At 47.2% G+C, this 26,146-nt stretch overlaps 1 protein-coding gene across 2 annotated transcripts in view; it reads left to right on the top strand.

Moving 5' to 3' along the window:
* The first annotated feature begins 1,831 nt into the window (after positions 1 to 1,831).
* Positions 1,832 to 26,146, top strand: part of SRPX (sushi repeat containing protein X-linked) — a 111,299-nt gene continuing 86,984 nt past the window's right edge. Inside the window, exon 1 of one of the 2 annotated variants that reach the window (XM_042974219.1) lies at positions 1,832 to 2,034. In XM_042974219.1, coding sequence (XP_042830153.1) covers positions 1,947 to 2,034 — 88 coding nt within the window. In that variant the 5' untranslated portion in view covers positions 1,832 to 1,946. The remainder of the gene's footprint in view (positions 2,035 to 26,146) is intronic. The other variant, XM_042974218.1, reaches the window with a different exon arrangement.

The raw sequence follows: 26,146 nt of genomic DNA, 5'->3' as shown, positions 1-26,146 counted from the left end.
GCTGGCTTGGAATTTAGCTCATTCTAAAACCTGCCGCACTGAGCATGGGGGAACAAAAATATGCATCTGCTCAGGGGTGCCTGGGTGGCTTAGTGGGTTAAGCATCTGACTCTTGATCTTGGCTCAGGTCGTGATCTCACAGTTCATGGGTTCGAGTCCTGTGTGGGGGTCTGCACTGACAGCATGGAGCCTTCTTGGAATTCTCTCTCCCTCTCTCTCTCTCTCTCTCTGCCTCTACCCCACCCGTGCTCTCGCTCTCTCAAAATAAATAAACTTTAAAAATTTTTTAAAAATATGCATCTGGTCAAACTCCAGGCCACATCCCTAAAGATTCTAGTTTCATCGGTCTGGGAGCCAGTCCTGACATGGTATTTTCATGAAGCTCACCGCCCCCCCCCCCACTTCTTGTGGGTGGAGAGACTGGTCTGATGGAGGCCACAGATGAGGCTGATGTCCCTCATTTTCTTGTGACTGGTGGGGGCGTGGTTATTGAAGGGTTGTTGGCTCCTTGGGGAGGGAGCAGCAGTGGAGAAACCCACAGATGCAGAACCCCCCCCCCGCCCCCCACCCAGCCCTAGAAAAGATAAGATGGAAGTTCAAGGCAGGAGCTTTTGTGAAAATTGGGAAATGGGCTTGCCTCTAGATAAAAGAATTCAAAAACCTTCTGGATGGATGTTCCCAGGGCCCTTAGTCTACCTGGTGGATCAGACTGCTTGTGGCGAGGAGAAAGTTCCCTTCTACCATGTATGTGGCCCTTGCCAAGGCACAGAGCTCCCTGCCCCAAAGGTGGCTGGATTTGGGCTCCCACTTGCCCCTGCCTCCAGGCACCTTTGTACAGTGCACAACCTGACACAGCAGCCCTGATCAGAATTTGCCTTAGCTAAGATCTCTTTGGGGGCAGGAAAGGAGCGAGGTGCTGCCTTGTGGGTTTACAAAAAAACAAAAAACAAAAACAAAAAAAAAATTGGGGGAAAGCCTGTAAGAAGAAACCAGATCTGTACTGCAGGCAGCCTAGAAACCCTATCCTGATGCCAGGCCACAGGGTGGAGGTTTCAGGCTGGTCCTCGTGTCCTTGGAGGTGGTAGAGAACAGCCCAGGAAATGGGGAACTCTGGTTGCAGAAAACTACAACAGCTGGATTCCCCAAGACTGGGAGTGAGACAGGGAACTTTCTGTGCCTTGCGCTTGTCCATCAGCCGACCCTGGAAAGAGAACCTCAAGCCCCATTCATTCCAAACCGCAGTGCAGCTGGCACCCAGTCCAGCCCTTGATTCATTCCCTTACAAAAGAGAAACAGAAACGCTGTAGTGTGGACCTTGATGCCGGCAGAACAGCACACCTAAGTTCAAATCCCTTCTCTGCCCATAAGGGTGAACTGGGCAAGTTTCCAAGCATTGGTGTCTTCTTGGGTAAAATGGGCATAATATACCGAACTTGAGACGTGCTCATGCGAATGTGGCCGTTAATAACGGGCGGCAGCGGCCAACGTGGACCCGATCGGTTGCCCCCTCTTTCTGTGTGACTCACGCAGCTCTCTGCACAGATAACAGTGTGGGGGCCCAGGATCTGGGAGGCGGCTGGGCACCAGTGTGCGTAGTCGGGGTGAGCGGAATCGGAGAGCAGGAAAATATTCGGGATCATCTGGTGTCCTAGGGCACGCCCCTGGCGCTCTCTGGCCCTGGGGGGCCAGTCCCGATTCCAGAAGAAGCGCTGGCACCAAAGGAGGGGCTGGGTCGGAGCCCCGGACCGCGCCAGCGTCCCGGGGAGGAGGAGGGAGGAGGGCAGGCCCCAGGCGGGAGGGAGAGAGGGAGGGATAGCGGCGAGAGGAGGAGTTTTCCAGCACGGCTTCGCCCGCTCGCCGCGCAGCCCCTCGGCTGCGTCCGTCTCCTCCGCCCCCTTGGAAGCGCGCAGCGCAGCGCAGGGAGCCGAGCGAAGTGCCGGCGCGCCATGGGGAGCTCCGCACTCCGGGCCGCGCTGCTGCCGCTGCTGCCGCTGCTGCTGCTGCTGCGGGTCCCGCCGAGCCGCGCCTTCCCAGGTAGGGCCGGAGGCGGGGCAGCCTCCCCGGCGGGGCGCCTTTTGTCTGCCCCGGACTCGGCTGCGGCGGCCCCGGGGAGGGGTGGGCGGCGCGCGGCGGACTCGCCTCTGGGCGCCGGGAGGGGAGAGCCGGCCGTCAGCCCCCTCCCGCCCGGCGCCGCGGACCCTCCGCGTCTGGGCTTCCAGGGGCCCCGGGCCAACCCGCGTTGGCGCCCGAGGCCACGGAGGGAAGTTTGGCGGCGGGCTGCTTTCTCACCACCTGGAGTTGTGCCTGTCACGCCGTGGCGCGCGGCTGAGGCCCAGGGGGCCGGCAGCTGGTCCTGGAAGGCGCCCCTACCCGCTCCCACCGGAGGTCCCGGGCCACCCCTGGGGCTGCAGGGCACGAGCCACGGGAGAGCGGCTCTTGTGGACCGCACAGGCGGGGCCTCTCCCGCACCCCCCCAACCCCCCCTGCTGGGGATTCCGAGAAAGTCTGCGCCTCTGGGAGAGAGGTGCCAGCTGAGAGTGGTGACTTGTGGCATGCGCTCAGTTAGCCCCAGGGAAACTGGACGGCACACGCGCGGCTCTGCGAGGCAGGGGGTGTGGCTTCTTGTTGCTGGGGGGCGTGGTCTCTAGCATCTAAGGGGCCCCCTGGTGTTTATTAAGACTCTCTTGGTGTTGAAAACCACCTAAAACCTTTGGCGATGTCCTTCTAAAAAGCTTCAGCTGACTCCCTCATCTGGGAGTCTTAGGTTAGCTGAGAGCCTCAGGGGAGCGGGGCAACATAGGCGCACCCCTGTGCCCCTGGAAGGGAGAAGAAATCCAGGGGCGCATTTTAATTTAGTGCTGATGGGAAAGTGGGTGACATGCGCTTTAGGGCGTGCAAACATTTGGCTTTGCGTTCAACGCTGTGGGCAGTTTAAATCCGTGGTCTGAGGAATGAACCTACCAAGTTCTGGGTGACAGACTGGGGGGGAGGGAGAGGCGGTGGAGGGTGCCCAGATAGTGTGCTTGGGAGATGTAGGGATGGTTGCTGGAAATACTCCGCACATCCCCAAATGATTGAGGGAATCAAACAAATGTATAAAGTGATAAGCAGGAACATTTGTGTTTTGAGCGGTCTCTAGTGAGTTTTAAGCTGTTTGGTTGGTAGAAACTGATTCAGGGCAAAGTCGAAAGGAGACGTAATCCTCGGCCCCAGGCAAGTGCCATTCCCATGGCCCCCACTCCGCTTTAGCGGGAGTTGGAGTTGGGTTAAAATGAACCTAGAGGAGAAGGGGAGGTCAATACTGGACAGGGAGCAGAGGAGAAGTTGAGTATCTACAGGCAGCCCTTCCCGCTGAAGCGAGAGGTGTCTCTGAGCTGCCTGTACATCTGCTCCTGGAGCCTTTCGCAGCCAAGGGGCCTCTTCTCTTTTTCCATCTGACCTCCCTCTGCTCTCCGTTCTCCCAGCTTCTACCCTTATATAGCGTAGCCTGCTGCCAGGGCCCAGCCATGCACAGAATCATGGGTTTGCCAGTTTGGGTACTCCTTTCTGTCTTTGGAGAACTGCCCCCTGGCTAGCTTGGCTCTCTCTGCCAGCCAGGAGGCTGCCCCCAATTTGGCACCTCTCGGTGGGGTCTCTCAGGAAATGTGCCCTGCTGGGGCTGTTGAATCCAAAGGAGTCCAAATCACAGGTTTGGGAAGGCTGGGGAGGGGAGACTTTCTAGGCCAGTGGGTCCCCAGGCAAATGATGTCAGCTGAGGTCACCCCGAGTGCTGGGTGACAGAGAAGTGTTGCAGATCATTTCAGAGGCACTCCCGGAGGCAAGTGGATTATGTCTCCAGTGAGAGAAGGTGAAAGGCCTGGAATCAGGAACCTCTGAAAGAGGGAGATGGGGATGAAGGGCCCCATCACCACCCCCCTCCATTATATAACTGCCTGAGGTTTAACAGCCAATCTGTCAGAGTGAGAGTAAATCATTCCCATTCTGACTCCTAGAAGGTCTCTGGAGTTCTTCCATTTTTGAATTTGCAGCTTTCCTGGCCATCTGATTCATTCTTTAATTTTTTTTTTAACGTTTATTTATTTTTGAGACAGAGAGAGACAGAGCATGAACGGGGGAGGGGCAGAGAGAGGGAGACACAGAATCTGAAACAGGCTCCAGGCTCTGAGCTGTCTGCACAGAGCCCGACGCGGGGCTCGAACTCACGGACCGTGAGATCATGACCTGAGCCGAAGTCGGACGCTCAACCGACTGAGCCACCCAGGCGCCCTTGATTCATTCTTTGTAGCCTAGCAGACAGTGTCTATAAAAATCCTCACGAAATCTATAGAAAGTTCATAGCAAAGTTGTCTGTGTTTGTATGCCTATAAGAGGAGTTTTTATTCTGTTCTTTTGTTGTTTTTTTGAGGTATAATTGACATGTAACATTATGTTTCAGGCGTATATCCTAATGACTTGCTATTTATTTATATTGTGAAATGATCAGCACCAGAAATCTAGTACCATCAGTCACCATATGTACTTACAGGTTTTTTTCCTCTTGATGAAGACTTGTGAGGTTTACTCTCCGAGTAACTTTCAAACATGCAATACTGTATTTGTAACTGTAATCACCATGCTTTATATTATATCCCCAAGACACATTTTTTTCTAACTGGAAGTTTGTAACTTTTGACCCTTTTGGCCCATTTTGCCCACCCTCCATATCCCCCCCACCCCAGTTTTGCAACCACCAATCTATTTTCTGTGAGCTTGGGTTTTTCTTGTTTGTTTTGTTTTTTAGATTCTACATGTAAGTGAGATCGTATGGTGATTTGTCTTTCTGTCTGACTTATTTCACTTAGCGTAATGTCCTCAAGGTTCCATGTTGCCAAATGAGTATGGCAAGATTCTATTCTTTTTTATAGTTGAATAGTATTGCCTTGTATATATATACATACACCACATCCTTTTTATCCATTCATCTATCGGTGGGCACCTGGGTTGCTTCCATATCTTGGCTGTTGTAAATATTGCTGCAATAGACATGTGGGTGCAGATATCTTTTTGAATTAGTGTTTTCATTTTCTTTGGGTAAATACGCAGAAGCGAGTGCTGGATCATAGGGTAGTTCTATTTTGAGTTTTTTGAGGGACCGCCATGCTGTTTTCCACAGGGGCTGCACCAATTTACATTCTTGCCAACAGCGCGAGAGGGTTCCCTTTTCTCCACATCCTGGCCGACACTTGTTGTTTCTTGTCTTGTTGATGATAGCTATTCTAACAGGTGTGAGGTAATAGCTCATTGTGGTTTTGATTTGCGTTTCCGTTTTTATTCTGCGCTTAAACCAACTGTTGCGACCTCATTTACACCTGAGAGTTTGGAGGTTCCCTCCACCTCCTCCTGCAAGGAGGGCTGAGGTTGGAGACTGAGCACCGGTGGGGACTAAGGCTCCGTGAACCTTACACCTGGAGAAAACCTGGCCAAGTAGTGTGGTTTCGCCGGTCAGGAAAACCGGATGAGGTTTGCTAGAAGCCCAAGCAGACCACGTCAGCCGAAGCAGTCCTCCAAAAGTGCCGCACTTGGAGATAAGTATTAGGAACTGAATACCTGGCTCAGGCCATACAGTTAAAGTCTCTCCAGGAACAGCCTAAGCTGGAAATTTCTATTTGGGGTTAAAACGTGTAAGGAGCTGACGGAATTCCTCTTCATTAAAAAGGGGGGAGGAAAGGGGGAATGCTGGAGAGAGCAGGACATTCTCATCTAGCATTTTCTTCACCGAGAATACTTCCAGTCCAGTGTATTGGTGTTACTGCTTCTCCTTTCACAGATGTGTGCACTGACAGACACCAGAAACCATCCTTCAAAGCAGTGTCTTTTTTTTTTTTTAAATGTTTTTATTTGTTTTTGAGACAGAGAGAGACAGAGCATGAGCAGGGGAGGGGCAGAGAGAGAGGGAGACACAGAATCCGAAGCAGGCTCCAGGCTCTGAGCCGTCAGCACAGAGCCCGATGCGGGGCTCGAGCTCACAGACTGTGAGATCATGACCTGAGCCGAAGTCGGACGCTTAACCGACTGGGCCACCCAGGCGCCCCATCAAAGCGCTGTCTTGAAACGCTCCAACCTCATCAGCCCTCACACCACAATTGAAATAGAGTCCCTCTCTCTTCGAGGATTCCTAGAACATTCTCACTTTTAGTCTCTCTCATTCTAACTCATGCATGGCCAGATACTGTTTATTTATTTTAAAAATTTTTTAATATTTATTTTTGGAGAGAGAGAGAGAGAGAGAGAGCGAGCATGAGTGGGGGGTGGGCAGAAAGAGAGGGAGACACAATCCAAAACAGGCTCCAGGCTCTGAGCGGTCAGCACAGAGCCCAATGCGGGGCTCGAACTCACAAGCTGTGAGATCATGACTTGAGCCAAAGTTGGACACTTCACCGACTGAGCCACCCGGGCGCCCCCAGATACTGGTCTTTTAAAGTACAACTTCACTTTTATCACGTTACTCTCCTACTCAGAAACCTAGAGCAGCAGCGCCCTGTCCTCTCTCAAGTTACCTAGAAAGTTCTCAACTGTTTGCAGGGGAATGTACATTTGCTTCCAGTCCAAGTTTTCAGTCTTTCTCCCCTGGTTTCCTAAAATGTGGCCAAAATACACTACCTGTTTTTGCAGAGCTTGACTCACATTTTTCCTCCTCTTGACGATTACTATTTCCTGCACCTGGGATGCTTCCCGCACCCCTCTGCCGCCCAGCCACCTGTCTGCTCAAATTCTGCCCACCCTCCCATGACTTCGTCTCTTGGTTGAAACTTTCACGTGGTCCCTTGAATGGGAAGCTTCTGCCTTCCTTTAAACACCCACGGCGCTTCATGTTTCTCTTGTAGTGTTTGTGACACATGCCGTACGCTGACTTATGTCTTTCTTTTCATTTCCCATGGTGCCTAGCCGAGCCCCTTGAGCCAAGTGGCTATTTGCGCTTATGGAGTTAATAGCCCTATAATTTGGCTGATGGGCCATTGGAGAGAAAGGGGCTGAGTGAAATGTGCGCAGGTAAACAGGGCTTTGTGCCACCGTGAATCTGCATGCGTAGGGACTGTGGCTTGCTGGCCATAGAGGTTGCTTTTAAATCCATGAACACCCTCTGTTTAAGCAATAACCTTCTCTGTTGGGGGCTGTAAGGCAAGAGACTTACTGCAGCCACAAGCTGGAGCGTACATTTATTATTTTTGTTGGCCACTTTGCTACAGCCCCTTCCAAAGTGGTTGAATGGTTTCCTTAGTAAAGGAATATGTGTGCTACATCAGTTCCCCTTTCAGAGAACGCAACTAAAATGGGTAATTGAAGGGGAAGATTGAGTTTATACAGAGGAAGGTTACTTTTGCCAGGCTATAACATAGTACGAAATTGTGGCAGCCAAGTTATGATTAATACCCAGGTTAAAGATTAACTTTCAGCATAGCAGTGTGAATGGGCTCCAGGTCCTGGGGAGTTTCTCAAGCCAGCCCCTTAGTTCACCATTGTGTGATTTCTTGACTGTCAGCGTTTTTGGGCCATTGTTTATGGGAGTCTGTTAAGCCTGAACTTTTCTCTTGGATGTTTGAATATAGATCTGAAATGGAATCAATTGTTCCCTTCTCTAATGAAACCTGGGCTCTACCCAGAGACTGACTTTTTATTTATTTAATTTATTTTTAAAGCTTTTTAAAAAAAGTTTATATATTTATTTTGAGAGAGAGACAGTGCGAGTGGGGCAGGGGTAGAGAGAGAGGGAGACAGAGAAGCCCAGGCAGGGTCTGCGCTGTCAGCGCGAAGCCCAGCGTGGGGCCCGAACCCAGGAAACCATGAGATTGTGACCCAGCCGAAACCAGAATGGGACACTTAACTAACTGAGCCACCCAAGTACCCCGATACTTACTTTTTAAAGTGGACACTGAATGATGGAGTGCTTGGGACGATAGGGCAAAGAAGGTAGGGAATTCCTTCTCTTACAGCTTTCTGTCTTCTAGAGAAATAGACACTGAGTTATCTATGGGGGCGGGGGGCAGGGTAAACGTTGTAGCACAGGTGGGTCAACGGGTCCTGGTAGCTCAGAGGGCGGCAACGCAGTTAGATGGCTGATGCCAGGGACAGTGGCACTGCAGGCCCAAGGAAGGTTAATGGAGGTTGCCTGTGGGCTTCTCTAAGAACACTTGGAAATTGGAAACAAAAATCTGCATGGGTGTTTTTTTTTCTGGGGAGAAGGTCCTTATCCCAATTCCGAACCACTCTTCACTAGGTCATCTTCGCGACTTCTGTGAGATGTGCCTCAATGGGCACACAGATCCACATACAAAGTAAGACGAAATTGCCGGAGCAGGGGAACTACGATTGAACCAATAAGCGGGTGGGGGAGGGGGGAGTCTCGAGTTGTAACCAGTGGTGCAGTTTCTCATTCTTCTTGTTTAAAAAGCAACACCAAACAAAGCGGGTGTAATCATCGATTGTAGTTGTATTTCGGGCTGGGCTGGCAGCTTGGTGTACCCCTTACTTTGCACGGCATCTGTGCCCTGAGGGAGGGTCATTAGTCAATATTTGTGCACCAGTTGACGAACTGAAATAATTGTGACAGAGAATAAACATTCTTTTTTTAATTTTTTTTAACGTTTATTTATTTTTGAGACAGAGAGAGACACAGCATGAACGGGGGAGGGTCAAAGAGAGGGACACACAGAATCCGAAACAGGCTCCAGGCTCTGAGCTGTCAGCACAGAGCCCGACGCGGGGCTCGAACTCACGGACCGCAAGATCATGACCTGAGCCGAAGTCGGACGCTTCACCGACTGAGCCACCCAGGCGCCCCTAAACATTCTATTTCAAGTATCCCTGCAGGATTTAACTGGAATTTCCAAGATGATAATTCCCAAAGAAAAAGGAATGCAAGGTAGCAAGATGTCAGAGGAAATTTGCACTGCCCTGAACAAGGACCTGTCTGGACAGGCAACAAGTCAGGGCATGGTTAATTGTTGAGGCTCTTGGATTTCAGATCACCCTGGGACACTATTCCAGGAGACTTAGAAACTCCAGAGAGCCCCCAGGGGTGGGATTTTCAGATAAAGATATAAGGGGAAAGCTTGTGCAAGAGAAAGGTCACTGGTGGCATTGTTAAGCTCCCAAGTTTTCCAGATGATAATTGGTTTCACCTGGATTGTACGGTTTGCATGGCGCCCTCGACCCAGAAACCTCTGGAGTGCTCGTTCCCGAGCGGCATGATTCACTCACCCGTAATCCTTAGCTCATACTGGATGCGTCTTTATGCATTGTTCCCCAGGGAGAAGATAAATGGGTTTGGACATAATGGCTTGGATTATACCAGAGGTTTGGGGTTGTAAATTGAGTATATTGGTTTTAAAACTTTTGTGTGTAATAGTTAGACAAATCCAAACATAGAATTGGGGGCCGACTTTCTGCCTTGGCCTTGAAATAGCATTGCACTATTTCTTCTGCCTTGCTCATACAGTGACCTGTCGTGTTGATGGGTCACGTGTACCAGCAGCTCGTTTCACCTGCTGTCACTGGCTGTTTGCAGTGTCTACCTAGTTGTGCCTAATGAACATCTATTTCTTCAATGCCAATTGTACCCCAGGACCCTCTGACTGATGGATGACTCTGGCCTGCCATTTGCTGTGTGGGTGGCTGAGCTGAATGGCCCTGCCAGTTCCAGGGATCCAGGAATGTTCACAAAAACTGGTTAAATTAGGGCCACAGGGCAAAGATTGAGCCAAGGTTTGGCAGGCCCCTTGTGGAGTGGAGAGGAAGTGGGGGCGTATAGGAACTCTGACAGACTTGTTGCCACTGACTCAGCATTTGTCAGACAAAGGCTCTAATTCCTTTAAATATCCAGTGTTGAAATCCTGTTTCCACTTAGATTTTAATTCAGCTTTCCAAGGGGTGGAATCATACTGTTTCCCCATTAGTTACTCATGGATCTGAGGCCTCCAGCCATGTGAGCCGATCTGGGCTCTCTGGTTCATTTTGTGTCCTCACGGCGGCTCTCAGTGGGTCTGTGGAATGAAATCTGCCAGGGAGAACGCCTCTAGCCAGTCTTGACCCTGCTGAGTGTCCCAGGCTCTATCTAGATCCCCAGAGGAGTTTCCCATCCACATCTAGGCTCCCCGGTGTGGGCCACCTGATCTCTGGAACTGTGGAATCTCAGACTGGTGGGGCCACGAGATGCAACTCCCTGTGTCTTAGTGATGAGCCTCCGAGGCTCAGTAAGTTGAAGGGGTTTGTCTGGGGTGACATAGGGCGTGAGAAGCAGAGCTGGATTTAGAGCTAAATGGTGGCCCCAGAATTCCAATCACTCTCCCCCAGGCATGTGCCAAATTTGGTTTTTGAGTGGCTACTTCGCGTTCGGACACCATCCCGGACACCGGCGATGGGCAGGCTGGAATCAGTTGGACCGTGCCCGTTTGCTGAGGGTGAAATACACCCGTCCGGGTGTATTTCGGCATGGTTGTGTATATCAACACTTAGCTGCAATGTCAGGCTCTCGTGCCCGGGGCTGTTTGCACGTTCCTCCAGGGCTGTGAGCCCCAGATGCTCCCTCTCTATACCACTTGTTTTGAGCTCCCCAACTGGTATGTCAGGATATTATTAACAGCTTGATTGAGATATAATTCACATCCCACACTATTCACGCATGTAAACCAATTTGGTGGTTTCTAGTGTACTCACAGAGTTGTGTGTCCATCACAATTTTAGGACATTTTCATTAGCCCCAGAAGAAACGCCACGCCCCTCAGCCGTCACTCCTCACCCCCAAGCCCCTAGCTCCAGGCACCCGTTCATCTTTTTTGTGTCTCTACACATTTGTCTCTTCTTTACATTCCATATAAATGGAATCATGCCATATTTGTCCTTTTGTGTCAGGCTTCTTTCACTGAGCATAATGTTTTCAGGATTCATCCGTGTTGAGGCAGGTATCAGTACTTGATTCCTTTTTATGGTTGAATTTTATTCCATTGTGTGGTTATAGCACATTTTATCCATTCATCAGTTAATGGACATTTGAGTTGTTTCCACGTTTTGTTTTGAGAGAGAGAGAGAGCGAGAGAGCGAGCATGCGCATGCAGAAGGGGCGGGGGAGGGAGAGAAAGAGAGAATGAGAATGAGAATCTTAAACAGGCTTCATGGTTAGTGTGGAGCCCAGCATGGGGATTCGATCCTACAACCTTGGGATCATGACCTGAGCCGAAATCAAAAGTCGGACACTCAACTGACTGAGCGATGCACGTACACCTCTACTTTTGGATTATTATGAGTAATGCTGCAAACATTCCCCTAGGTTTCTGTGTGGGCATGTGGCTTCATTTCTCTTGGGTATATACCTAGCAGTGGAATTGCTGGGTCCTATGGCAATTCTGTGTTTAACCATTTGAGGAATGGCTATTTTCCAAAGCGACTGCGGCCTTTTCCATTCCCACCAGCAGTTGTGTGGTGCTTCCAGTTTCTCCACACCCCCAGCAACTCTTGATATTATCTGTCATTTGATTGAGTGGTATCGTTTTTATCTCAGGTCATTAACAGCCTCCACTCAAGGACTGAACGAGAAAGCAGTGTCTGTTCTGCCAACTACGGCAGGATACTGGTGAGAGTCACCTAAGGCTGCCTGCCACCCTTTCACTGCTGGCTGCAGGTCACTGCTAGTCATCAGGCACCCTTGGGCAAATCAGAAGAACATGCTGTGGGGGCGCCTGGGTGGCTCAGTCGGTTGAGCATCCGACCTCGGCTCAGGTCATGATCTCACAGTTCGTGAGTTTGAGCCCTGTGTCAGGTTTTGAGGTGACAGCAAGGAGCCTGCTTGGGATTCTCTTTCCCTCTCTGTCTCTGCCCCTCCCCCGCTTGTCCTCTCTCCCTCCCTTCCTCTCTCTCTCTGTCTCTCTGTCTGTCTCTCTCAAAAATAAACATAAAAGAACATGCCCTGTGTGGTTACATGTAATTCCATGGGCACGGGGCTTGGTCAGGAGACAGACTTTGGGCTAATTAGGAAAAGGATGGAGACCCACCCAGGAGTCAGGATTGAAGAGCGCAGGGCAGGATGATTTGAGACCCCGCTTGCTCTTTTGGTGGGTGTGACGGTGTAGGGGATAACCCGAACAACCTCACGTGGATGTCAGTGGCTCACCCCAGGTGGGACGGAGCTATGGACCCCATATTTGTTCACAACTTGTGGCTGTCTAAAAGGAGAGAGAACAAAGCAAAACAGAAAGCGTGCTTGCATATTGGCAGCATCCTCCCACGTGTGAATCCTTGGATCCCCCGGGAGCAGGTCAGAAATGCAGAAGTTCAGGCCCCACCCGAGATCTACCAAATCCACACATGAATTGTGATCAGATCCCTCCGCGATCCTTATCCGCAGTGAAACTTCAGAAGTCCTGGTGTGATGAATGTGTTCAGCCCTTTGCCAAGTCAGGGCGGCTTGCCTGTTTCTATCTGCTGCAGAAGGGCTCCCTTACCCGCCTCCCCCTTTTCCTGTTGGCTTTGCCTTCATCATGGTCCTCTAGACTTCCTAAGTTCCCGACATTCCTGAGATAAGCCTGCACAGCCTTTAGGTCTCTACTCCCTCTTGTAACTCAAAAGCCAAGCCAGTCCTTAGGAGGACCTTGACTTCGTGTCCTTTGAAGTCCTCCCGCCTGGCCTAACGTCCAGCCGTCCGGCCGCAGAACCATCTTCAGTGATTGGTGACGGGGCCCTTGCATGGCTGTGCCCTGCAGCTAGGCTGTGCCTTAGAAATCTTAGAAGGCTCCTTAAGAAAACCACAAGATTGTGGTCGGGCCCTCCCTTCCCTCCCCAGCAAGACCTCGTCCTGCGACTGAGAATTGCTAAACAGACACAGGGACTGCACATCTTTGTGCTAGAAACCAATGCCCCTGCTTGAGGGAGGAGGCAGCCCCTGGGATGATGCGTGAGATCAACACCAGCGGGGAAGTCAGAAGAACACACGCAGCCACTCACGCTCAGCGCCCCAAACCCCACGAATTGGGCAAGTCGGGAAGACTGAACTGGTAACAGCAATAAAGGGGGAGCCTCCCACCTTTTCCAGGGGGTGGGTCGACTCTGTATTCTGCTTTGGCAGATCCGGGCTGGGGATGAGTCATCCAGGCCAGGGGTGTCCCAAGTAAGTGTGGGCAGGCCACGTAGGGCCCACTGCCTGGTCTTGTGTGACCAGTGAGCCAAGAATGGTTTTCAAGCTTTGAAATGGTTGGAAAAGTCAGAAGGAGAATACTTTGTAGCATGTGAAGGTGTTATAAAGTGCAGGTATCTGTGTCATTGGAGCACAGCCATGCTTATCTGTTTGGGAACTGTCTATGGCTACTTGGTGACAGGATGGCACAGTTGGGTAGCTATGACCCAGACCAGGTGGCCTGCAATGCAGAAAACGTTTATTATCTGGCCCTTTGCAGAAAACGTCTGCCACCCCTAATCTCGGGCCTTGCTACTCAAGGTATGGACTGAGAACCAGCCTCATGGGGGAGCTTTAGAGGCCTGTAGAATCTATTCTTGCCAATTCTCAGCCAAGGCCTCCTTTCCTAAGTCAAAGCTGGAGGCAGACTGGCCTTTGCTACTTGCTGACAGACCTTGATGCAGTGAGGATTTCCGGGCGTCTTTCCAGATCTGCTGCCCTGCCAGGACCTTGCTATGTGGTGTGGCCTGCAGCACTCCACCGCCCCTTACCTTGGTGCTGAGGGCTTAACTGGACATGTCTTTTGCCAGGTGCTGTTCTTTCAGGAGCCTGTAATCTTTCTGCCAGTCAGGACTGTCCCTAGTAGAAGATCTCCCAAAGCGGCTTCCCGGAAGTGCTTCCCAGAGAGGTTCACAGATATTCTAGGGGTAGCAGAATGCATTGTCATTGGGAAATGCAGGGTTAGGTTTCTTTATTATGGCAGGACTGCGGAGGGTCATTGATATGCTAATGACCCTGTTACCCTCAGGGAGAGGACAGCAGAGACTAGTGAAGACCACAGACCCGCAAGGGCAGCACCACCTGGGAACTTATTAGATATGTAAATTCTCAGGCTGCACCCCAGAGCTGCTGAATCTGGATGTGAGGGGAGGTGGGCCCAGAAGTCTATTTTTTTCCTTACATTTTTTTAAATTGACATGCAAGTTAGTTAGCATATAGTGCAACAATGATTTCAGGAGTAGGTTCCTTATTGTCCCTTACTCGTTTAGCCCATCCCTCCCACAACCCCTCCAGTAACCCTCTGTTTGTTCTCACTATTTACGAGTCTCCTATGGTTTCTCCCCCTCCCTCTTTTGTTAATTTTGCTTCCCTTCCCTTATGTTCATCTGTTTTGTATCTTAAAGACCTCATATGAGTGGTCATATGATATTTGTCTTTGTCTGGCTGACTAATTTCACTTAGCATAATACCCTCTAGTTCCATCCACGTAGTTGCACATGGCAAGATTTCATTCTTTTTGAAGCAGTGTATTTTTTTTTAAATTTTTTTTATTAAACATTTTTATTAATTTTTGAGAGACAGAGACAGAGCGCCAGCGGGGGAGGGACAGAGAGAGAGAGGGAGACACAGAATCTGAAGCAGGCTCCAGGCTCTGAGCTGTCAGCACAGAGCCCGATGCGCGGCTCGAACCCACAAACTGTGAGATCGTGACCTGAGCCGAGGTTGGAAGCTCAACCGACTGAGCCACCCAGGTGCCCCGAGCAGTCTATGTTTTAACAAACCTTCCACGTGATTCTGATGTTCGCACAAGTGTCCGAATCACTGGTGTGGTCATTTCCAAATTGGTTTCTCAGAGCACCTCATCAGACTAGTGTTCCACATTTTGTTTTTGTTTTTTGTTTTTTTCTATTTTTTAAATTGAAGTACAATTAACATACAGTGTTAATTAGTTACAGGGGTACAACATAATGATTCACCAATTCTAGACGTTAGTGCTTGCCACGGTGAATGTAGCCATCATCTGTCACCAAACAACGTTAATGCAATATTATTGACCGTATTCCCTATGTCTTTTCATCTCGGTGACTTAATTATTTTATAACTGGAAGTTTCTGCCTTTTAATCCCCTTCATCTGTTTCACCCATTCATCCAGCTACCTCCCTTCTAGCAGCCACCAGCCTGTTCTCTGTATTTAAGAGTCTGTATAGGGTGCTTTTTGTTTGTTTGTTTGTTTTGTGTTCTTAGATTCCACATATAAGTGAAATCATATGGTGTTTGTCTTTCTCTGTCTGACTTATTTTATTTCATCCTGTAGGTCCATCCATGTGGTCGCAAATGGCAAGAGCTCATTCTTTTTTTTTTTTTTTTTAAATGGCTGAGTAGTAGTAGTGTGTGTGTATCACATTGTCTTTATCCATTTCTCCATCCATGGACATGTGGGTTTCTTCCATATCTTCTCTATTGTAAATAATGCTGCTATAAACATGGGGGTGCCTATATCTTTTCAAACTAGTGTTTTTGTTTTCTTTGGGTAAATATCCAGTAGTGGTATTACTGGATCCTATGGTCCTTCTATTTTTAATTTTTTTTTAAGGAAACTCCATTCTGTTTTTCACGGTGGCTGTACCAGTTTGCATTCCTACCAACAGTGCATGGGAGTTCCTTTTTCTGCACATCCTTGCCAACCTTTGTTATTTCTTGTCTTTTTGAGTCTAGTCGTTCTGACAGGTGTGAGGTGATATCTCATTGTGGTTTTGATTTGCATTTCCCTGATGATGAGCGATGTTGAGCATATTTCCACATGTCTGTTAGTCATCTGGATGTCTTTGGAAAAATGTGTATTCAAGTCCTCTACCCATTTTAATCATATTATTATTTTTTTGTATGTGTGTGTTGAGTTGTGTAAGTTTTTTATATATTTTTAAATATTAGACCCTTATCGGATATACCATTTGCAAATATCTTCTCCCGTTCAGTAGGGTGACTTTCCATTTTGTTGGTTGTTTCCTTTGCTGTGCAGAAACTTTTTATTTTGATGTAGTCTCAATAGTTTATTTTTGTTTTTGTTCCAAAACACCTTGCCTCAGGAGACGTATCTGGAAAGAAGTCGCTCCCGCTGATGTCAAAGAAGTTACTGCTTGTGCTCTTGTCTAGGAATTTTATGGTTTCAGGTCTCACAATTTAATCCATTTTGAGTTTATTTTTGTGCATAGTGTAAGAAAGTGTTCCTATTTCATTCTTTTACATGTAGCTGTCCACTTTCCCCAGCACCATTTTTGAAGAGACTGTCTTTTTCCCACTGGATATTTTTGCCTCCTTTGTTATAGATTAATTGACATGGGTTTATTTCTGGGCTTTCCATTCTGTTCCATTGATCTGTGTGTCTGTTTTTGTGCCAGGACCATAATGTCTTGATTACTGCGGCTTTGTAGTATATCTTGAAATCTGGGATTGTGATACCTCCAGATTTACTCTTCTTTTTCAAGATTGTTTTGGCTATTCGGGGCCTTTTGTGGTTCCATACAAATTTTAGGATTATTTGTTCAAGTTCTGAAGGGAAAAAGCTGCTGTTGGTATTTTGATAGGCATTGCATTAAGTCTGTAGATTGCCTTGGGTAGTATGGATATTTTAACGATATTAATTATTCCAATTCATGAATTGGAGTATCTTTCCATTTGTTTGTGTCATCACATTTGTTGTTTTTAAAGGGAACTGTGTTTTTGGTTTCAGGACAGGACATTTGAGAAGATGAAATTGAAATTCTTGAAGCCAGTTGCAGTGACCGCTGCAGGCTCAAGGGGGAAAAAAAGAAAACAAAAATCCAACTCTTTGGGTAGCATCATCTGTCCCACATCTGCCCCGCTAAGCAGTTGTATGCATACTTGGTTAAAAGAAGTTTCTTCCGGCTTGGAATTCCTTCTCTCTCTCTCTCTCTCTCTCTCTCTCTGTTTCTGCCCCTCCCCTGCTCACGCACGCTTGCTCTCTCTTTCAAAATAAATTAATTAATTAAAAAAAAATAAATGAATGAAGAGCAAAGGCCTGGGCAAGAGAACTCAGTGGTTCCTCTCACCTCCCCTTCCATTTTTGAACTAAGAGACAACAACACAGTGTTTACAAACTCTCAGATAGCAAAGGATGAAAAGTGTCCATCTGCAGGCCCAAGGTTGCAACACCAAGCCGGCGCTGCACTGTTAGCACGGTGCCCGATGCAGGGCTCGAACTCACGAACCTCGAGATCATGACCTGAGCTGAGGTCAACAGTCAGACGCCCAACTGACTGAGCCACCCAGGCGCCCCTTGCCCTTCGTTTAAGTGGAGGTGAGGCCTCAAGACGACCGCAAGAGGTGATGTGGATGGGTGGGTTCGTGACTTGGTTTTGCCTCCTGAATAGAATCTAAGGAAGCAGGGTCACCTCATTGCCAGGGAAGAGGCAGTTTGGCGGGCCCCACAAGTGAATGGGGCGCTAGAGTGAGCTCTTCCCCTGCCCTGCGGCTCCTGGGCGTGCTGGCCAGCTAGGATGCCATGTGACCTCAGCCGGTGCCCAGCCTTCCTCCTTTCTTGGATTGGGAGTGTGTTTCAGTTGACCTCTGAGGAGGACCGGGGAGCCTTTGGGGGACCATATGGAGTTGCTTTTGTTCTGCTGTCTGGTCTTACTTTTAAAGGCTAGACCTCTTTTTGTCTGTCCATGCCGAATGTGCACGGTCAGCCCCCAGGGTCTTGGGGGTGCCCCTTGGTGCCACCAGGAGTTACTCTTTGTTGAGGGCCTGTGCTTTGGGATGACCTCAGATTTAGGTGCCCTGTTTCTCCTCTCTTCCAGCTTTCGGCGAGAGGCAGGGACCCACTTTGGCTCTTTCTAATATTAAACAATAGAAGGAGACTAAACTGAAAAAACAATATTATTTTTCCCTCGAACGAGAGTAATGCCTTCATTTATAAAGCTGTCCTTTTAGCTTGCTTTTTGTTAGCTGTGTGAAATATGGCCACAATTAAAATTTCGTAAACCACATCCTGTCTTAATTGTCTTTGCTAATGAAAGGCGGAGTGCCTGGGGACTGTGGGTGCCTTCCCTTTGGGCTCTTGTGTGGAAGGGTTTGAGTACAGGAAGAAACATTCTGTCAGGCGAAGCAGCTGTAGAAGCAAGGCTTGTCTCTGTGAGCTCCTGTCTGGCGGGGATGGCTTTCTCGCCAACCCCCCACCATATTTACCACTTGTATTTTTTTTTCTGGAGGAAATAAAGTTAGAATGGCTATTTAAGAGTAGCCTTAATGGGGAAAGAAGTTACCTAAGGTTGGTGTTGGGTACAAGAGAGGGAGGAAGAGCCCCCCCCCCCCACCCCGCCCAACAGTAGGATGGAGTCCTAGTTGTCCACAGCAGTGGCCCAGTGAGCAGTAGACTTATGGCCTTCCCTCCCTTCCCGTCATTTTGCTTCCTGGGAATCTCCTCCCAAATGAGATACTTGCACCTTATTATAGGGTCTGCTTTTGGGGGAACTCACACAGTGTCGAAGCTGGAACTTTACCCAAGATTTTAGGTTCTAATTCAGAGTTCTCTCTACTGCTGAATTGATTCTTGCTGAGCAGAACTATCTAGGTCAGTAAGTGAACCAACCATAAGGCAGACTTCCATGAGGAAGCTTGGGGAGTGTTTCAGTCATCTGTTGCTGTGTAAGAAACCATCCTAAACCTTAGTGGCTGAAAACAGCCACCACCACTTATTGGCTTAGGAGTCTGCAATTTGGGCAGGGCTCAGCGGGGATGGCTCAACTCTGCTCAACATGCTGTTGCCTGGGGCAGCTCGTACGGGGCTGGAGGACCCAAGATGGCTCCACTCAACGTGTCTGGCACTTCATCTGGGATGACTGGAATGGCTGAAATGGCAGGGCCTCCCTTTCTTCTTTTTTTTTTTTTTTAATTTTTTTTTTTTAACGTTTATTTATTTTTGGGACAGAGAGAGACAGAGCATGAACGGGGGAGGGGCAGAGAGAGAGGGAGACACAGAATCAGAAGCAGGCTCCAGGCTCTGAGCCATCAGCCCAGAGCCCGACACGGGGCTCGAACTCACGGACCGCGAGATCGTGACCTGAGCTGAAGTCGGACGCTTAACCGACTGAGCCACCCAGGCGCCCCAGGGCCTCCCTTTCTACCTCTCTGCAAGGCTCCTATTCTCTATATCTTCTCTGTCTCTCCGTTTGCCTTTCTGTCCGGCGGAGGAAATGGGCCTCTGTACCCACAGGTAGCTCCTCAAGGGATGAAAGCCAAAGCTGCCGGGATGCTTAAGGCCTGGGTGCAAAACCATCAGAGCACCGCTTTTGACACGTTCTGCTTGTTAAAGCAAATCACAGTGCAGGCCTAGTGATGGTGAAGGTGGATAGACTCCACTTCTAGAAATGGGAAGAGTGGTGTCAGGGAGTTGTTGGCGGCCATTTGCAAGCAGTCCCCTATGGGTTTGGTTTGGAAGAGCAGAGTAGAAATGTCAGTTTAACCTCGCAGGGTGTATGCTGGGTGTGTTCTGATTAAATGCTGGATTAGCTCTCTGTGTATTAGGCTGTCTACCTATAGAATGTGCATGCCGTGATTCATGGCCAGTCCATAGAAGTGAGCGAGTCTGTGTCCCGGGAATGTCCAAGGTTCATTTGCCAGTGCTTACTGGTACTAGCAGCAGCCTCCATCCTTTGCTTCCCCAGACCTCTTTTATTTTCATCAATGGCAATGACTGCTAAAGGAAAGGTAACTCGGGGTACTTGGGTGGCTCAGTCGGTTGAGCGGCCGACTCTTGGTTTTGGCCCAGGCCACGACCTCGCAGTTTGCGAGTTCAAGCCCCGCATTGGGCTCTGTGCTAATAGCACGGGGATTCTCTCTCTCCCTCTCTCTGCCCCTCCCCAGCTTGTGCGCGCGCTCTCTCTCGAAGATAAATAAATAAACTTAAAAAAGATAAAAAAAAAAGAAAAGGTAACTCAAAGTAGGTCATAGACAAAAATATAAAACCTGTAACTGTAAGACTTGTTGGTGATAATATGGGGAAAAAATCTTTGTACACTTGAGTTAGAAAAGATTTTCTTAGATATGACACCAAGAACATGATGTATTGTGCTCGCTCTGGCAGCACATTTACTAAAATGGGAAAGAGCGTGATTTATAAAGGATAAAAAATTTAAAAAAAGGGGGGGGCCGCCTGGGTGGCTCAGTCAGTTGAGTATCCGACTTTTGATATCGGCTTGGGTCAGGATCTCACGGTTCGTGAGTTGGAGCCCCGAGTAGGGCTCTGTGCTGATCGTGTGAAGCCTGCTTGGGATTCTCTCTCCCTCTTTCTCTGCCCCTCCCCCACTCACAACACCCACCCACCCACCCACCCACACACACACACACACACACACACTCTTGCCAGCACACATGCGTGTGCACACAAAAATAAATAAACTTTATTAAAAATAAAGAGTAAAAGAAAGTACTTCATCCAAATTTTAAACTTCATTTTTCAAAAGACACACTTAAGAGGATGAAAAGATAAGCCACAGACTGGAGAAAGTATTTACAAATGACATATAATCCTGATAAAGCACTTTTGTCCAGAATATATAAAGAGCTCTCTAAACCCAAATAATAGGAAAACAAGTAACCCAATTTAAAGAGTAGGCAAAATATTTTATTTTTTAAATGTTTATTTATTTATTTTGAGAGAGACAGCATGCACGTGTGTGTGTGTGTGTGTGTGTGTGTGAGAGAGAGAGAGAGAGAGGGGGGGGGAGCGAGCGAGCAGGGGACAGGGAGGGAGAGGGAGAGAGAATCTCAGGCTGCTAGTGTGGATCCTGACTCGGGGCTCAATCCCACGAACGAAGAGATCATGCGATCACGACCTGAGCCGAAATCAAGAGTCAGACGCTTAACCAACTGAGCCACCCAGGTGCCCCAAGGGTAGGCAAAAAAAAATATTTTAACAGACACTTCACCAAAGAAAGTATATGCAAAGATGCTCAGCGTGATTATCCACCTACTGGCTGGATGAACTTGGCCAGCTTCACTTCTGCTTTCATCTGCCAAATGTGAACCATGCCACCTGCTCCCCTGGGGAAGTGATTTGTAATGTGCAGCACAAATATAAGGTATCATTGTAACTCCCCCAAAACAACTCGCGCACATCTTTGTTCCTCGTAGAGGGCTGACTAGCCATTTTCTCTCTCTCCCTCATTGGACCGTATGTGACAGACACCCACAAATTGCTGGCTCTGACGGCGAGGTAACCACTGGCCCCTGGCAATTTGAGGCCAGTCATTTACTGTAAGCTCAAGTGGACGTGGGTGTCTCCCACCGTGCTTTTCCAAACCAGTCTGGTTTTTAGGGCTCCCTAAAAAAATCTCCCACTGTCTACTTCTTCTGCCCTCAAGTGTCCCAATGTCCTTTCATTTCAAGGAACTTGCATCATTTGTGCTCTGTAACCAAGGGCCTCAGTGTCCCTGAGTACTGTCAATACCTAAGAGATTGACCTTGGCCTTGATTTTTTTTTTTTTGTCTTGGAATTCATTTGTTATCAGTGGTAAAGTCTGAGATGTATTATTTTATATTCTCACATATTATATTTTTTCTCTAGGACCTCATGTTAAATTCAGTGCTGAATGCTTAGTAAGGACACTGATTGTGTGAGGAGTGAGTAAGAGAACATTTTTCATCAAGTTTCTAAATTTGGAAAAAGAAGCTTAGATGAACAGCTGCAGTATCCCAAATGATTTTCCATTTCTGTGAATCCCAAAGGCCCCTCTTCATGCATTTAAAATTCCTGGAATTCCTGAAATTAAAAAAAAAAATACTGTGAGAGGAACACACAGGGTTTGTTTTTTTTAACAGCTTTACTGAAGTCTACTTGACACAGTAAACTCCACTGAATTACCTTTGCAGCTTTTCTTTTTTTTTAAGTTTATTTATTTATTTTGCAAGAGAGGGAGCACAAATGGGGGAGGGAGGGAGAGAAGGAGAGAGAGAGAGAGAGAGAGAGAGAGAGAGAGAGAGAGAGAATGAATTCCAAGCAGGCTCCACATTGTCAGTGCAGAGGCCAATGTGGGGCTCAAACCCACTAACCTTGAGATCATGACCTGAGCCAAAGTCAGATGCTTAACCGACTGAGCCACCCAGGCGCCCCCTGCACCTTTTCAAAAATTAATTGGCACGTTTGTTTTTTGCAGGTCTGCTTCTGTGTTCTTTATTTTGATCCATTGATCTGTGTGTCTATCCTTTCTCCAGTGCCACGTTATTTTGATTACTGTAGCTTTGTAAATAGTCTTAAAATTGGGTAGTGATGTGGAAAACAAAGACAGAAGAAAAAAATGAAAGTTCCTTACAACGTACAGCCCATGGACAAGTCCTTGAGACAGGCAGAGTGACCTTCCTCTAGGAACTCAGCTGCCTCGATGTTAATACTTTGCTAAGGGCAAAAGGCAATCTTAGCCTAACATTAGCCTGACCTCCAGGATCCTGTAAGTCTCCTCTAATGTATAAAAATCCTTTGGAAACTTCCTTATCTCTATCCCCCACCCAAGATATATGTTAGCAGTCATCTTCCAAAAATATGGACCTCTGATATACATCTGGAGGGTCTCATGACTAAAGGTTTTACTAGACACTAATAAATGACCTTATCCTAACAGCAACCAGCCTCTCAAGGTGCTGGAAACCTTGCTTCCAAATTTCTTAGAGATTTAGACTACCCCTAACCCCCTCCCAACTTGAAAGTATATAATCAGCCGCCTGTCACAACCCCAGTGCAGCTGTTTGTGCCCATGGGTCCTGTCCCCATGCTTTAATAAAACCACCTTTTTGCACCAAAGACATCTCAACAATTCTTTCTTGGCCATCAGCTCTAAGCCCCAACATTTCCATATCAGGTAGTGTGCTTTCTCCAACTTTATTCTTTTCCAAAATGGTTTTGGATCTAACCTCCATGTAAATTTTAGAATCATCTTATCTGTATCTACCAAAAAAATCGGCTGGGATTCGGATCAGAATGGTTAAATCTATCTATCAGTTTGGGGAGAATTGACATTTTTCCTATTTTGAATCTTCCAGCCCACAAATACAGCATCTCTCTCCATTTATGTAGGTCATTTTTAAAATTTCTTCTGTTAGTATTTTGGAGTTTTTAGGCTACAGATTGGGTGCATGTTTTGTTAGCTTTATACTTAAGTATTTCATTTCCTGGAGCAAATAGAAATGATATTTTTTAAAAATCACTTTCTTTTTTTTACTTAAAAAAATTTTTTTTAATGTTTATTTTTGAGACGGAGGGAGACAGAACGCGAGTAGGGAAGGGGAAGAGAGAGAGGGAGACACAGAATCTGAAACAGGCTCCAGGCTCCAAGCTGTCAGCACAGAGCCTGACGCGGGGCTCGAACCCACAAACCGAGAGATCATGACCTGAGCTGAAGTCGGACACTTAACCGACTGATCTACCCAGGTGCCCCAAAAGTCACTTTCTAACAGTTGTTTGCTAGCAGGTAGAAATACAAGTGATTTTTGTGGGTTTTTTTAGTTGCAGTATAATTAACATACACAGTGTTATATTAGTTTCAGGTGTGTCATGATCCAACAATTTCATACGTTGTACTCAGTGCTCATCACGACAAGTATACTCTTGATCCCCATCTCCTATTTCATCTGTCACTCTACCCACCTCCCCTCTGGTGACCACCAGTTTGTTCTCTGTAGTTAAGAGCTTGTGTGTGGGGTGGTTTTTTTTGGCTCCTTTTTTTTCTTCATTTGTGTGTTTCGTTTCTTAAATTTCACATCTGAGTGAAATCGATTTTTTTGCTTTGACTTTGTATCTTGAAACCTTGCTAACTTCGGGAGATATTTCATAGATTATTTAGGACTTTCTACATAGATAATAATGCCATCTGTGAAGAGGGACAAGTGTACTTCCTTTCCAATCTGCCTGCCTGCCTTCTTTCCTTCCTTCTCTTGTTCCTCCCTCTCTCCCTCCCTTCCTCCCTTCCCTTCCATATTGTGCTGGCTGGGGCTACCAGCATAATGTTGAATAAGACTGGTGAAGGTGAATGTCTTCACGTTTTCCCCAGTCATTCGGGGTAGGGGGGAAACACTCAATCTTCCACCATGGAGCATAATGTTAAATTGTAAGCTTTTTATACATCTTCTTCATCAGGTTGAGGAGGTTCCCTTCCCTTCCTAGTTTACTATGAATTTTGGTCATGAATGGATGTTAAATTTTATCAATGCTTTTTCTGTATCAATTGATATGATCATGTGAACTTTCTTTTTTAGTATGTTAATGTGGTAGATTACATTGATTGATTTTTTTCTTGATTGATTTTTTTTAATATTAAGCCAGACTTATATTCCCAGGATATAAATACCACTTGATGTTGGTATTTTTTTAAATGTATTGTTGGTTTTATCTGGTAATATTTCACTGACTGTTGCATCTGTGTTCCTGTAATTTCTTTGTCTGGTTTTGGCATCAGAGTAATGCTGGCCTCCTAAAATAAATTGGGACATGTTCTCTCCACTTGTTTTAGGAAGAGATTCTATAAAATTTAATGTTATATCTTCTTTAAATATTTAGTAGAATTCACCAGTGAAATCATCTGGGCCTGGAGATTTTAACTACAAATTTAATTTCTTTAATATTTATGGGATTATTTGGATTATTGATTTCATTCTGGGTGAGTTTTGGTAGTTTGTGAGTTTTGAGGAGTTGGTCCACTTCATCTAAGTTGTCGAAGTTATGTGTAGGGTTATATGTAGTATCTGAAGTGATATCCCCTGCTCTGCTCCTGATATTGGTGATTTGTTTCTTCTGTTTTTCTTTGTCATGTTTTCTAGAGTTGTACCAATTATATGAATATATTTAAAGAATCAGCTTTTGCATTGATTGACTTTTTTTTCTATTGTGTTGTTTCATTGATTGCTTTTACATTTATGATTTCCTTCTTGCTTTGGCTTTATTTTCTTCTTTTTTAAAAGTTTATTTATTTATTTTGAGAGAGAGAGAGAGAAAGTGCACGTGCACGTGTGCAGGCAGGGGAGGGGCAGAGAGAGGGAGAGAGAGAATCCCAAGCAGGTTCCATGCTGTCAGTGCAAAGCCAGTGCAGGGCTGTATCTCATGAACTGAGAGATCTTGACCTGAGCCACAACCAAGAGTCTGATGCTTAACTGGTTGAACCACCTCTATTTTCTTCTTTTTATCTAATTTGTTAAGGTGGAAGCTTAGTTTATTGTTTTGATACCTTTCCTATTTTGTGATCTAAGCATCGGATGCTATAAATTTCCCTCTATGCACTGCTTTAGCTGCATCCCACCACATTCGTTCTCTTCTCCTTCTTGAACTCTGTTGCCTTGAGCGGTAGACCTTTTGGTTTTGTCCCATAAGTCCCTGAAGAACAGAAAAAAAAGATTGGAAAAAATTAACCAAGCAAGGGGAATACAGGGAAGGACAAAAAGCCATGGGTGATCTCCCCTACCTTTTGAGACCACAGCTTCTCTAGTTTTCCAGAGACAAAGGTTCCCCCTACTCAGGAGTTTCAGGTGCCCACAGACCCCTGCTGCTACTGCCATAGCTGCCAGTGCCATCACTCCTGCCTATTGCCACCATGAGGTTACCTGGGGCCCGGGACATGAGAGAACAAAGAAGACAAAGGAAAACTGAAGGATTTTCCCTTCTTTTTGGACATTAAGAGTCTCCTTTTCTACTCTGAGCCAGAGCTAAAGGGCTTCTTCTGGAACTGTGTTTGCACCCAGTGTCCACTTTTGTGTTTGGGCTGACCTGAATTCAGTCCAAGGGAAAGCTACCACAAATTCAGTGGCACTTCAAATTTTGTCTTCTTCTCCAGTCTGTCTGCTAATGTTTATGTTTCAGAGTCCTCAGATAGCTGTTCAGTGTACCCTGTTCGGGTTTGCTAGTTGCATTCTGTAGGAAAGTCAAGGTGGAGTGTATTTACTTCATCATACCCAGACCTGGAATCTTGTGAGCTGTTCTGGTAATGTTATATAATCTTTTTCGTGGTGGTCAAATGGGTGATTTCCTTCCTCCTGTCTTCCTTTCTTTTGTTTCTTCTTTCTTTCCCACATTTTCTTCTTTTTTTAATGTTTATTTTTGAGAGACAGAGCACCAACGGGGAGGGGCAGAGAGAGAGGGAGACACAGAAACTGAAGCAGAGTCCAGGCTCTGAGCTGTCGGCACAGAGCCCAACGTGGGGCTGGAACTCACCAGCCGTGAGATC

This window comes from Panthera tigris, chromosome X, assembly GCF_018350195.1.
Source record: "Panthera tigris isolate Pti1 chromosome X, P.tigris_Pti1_mat1.1, whole genome shotgun sequence".
NCBI classification, from domain to species: domain Eukaryota; kingdom Metazoa; phylum Chordata; class Mammalia; order Carnivora; family Felidae; genus Panthera; species Panthera tigris.
This window is presented reverse-complemented; position numbering and strand designations above follow the sequence as displayed.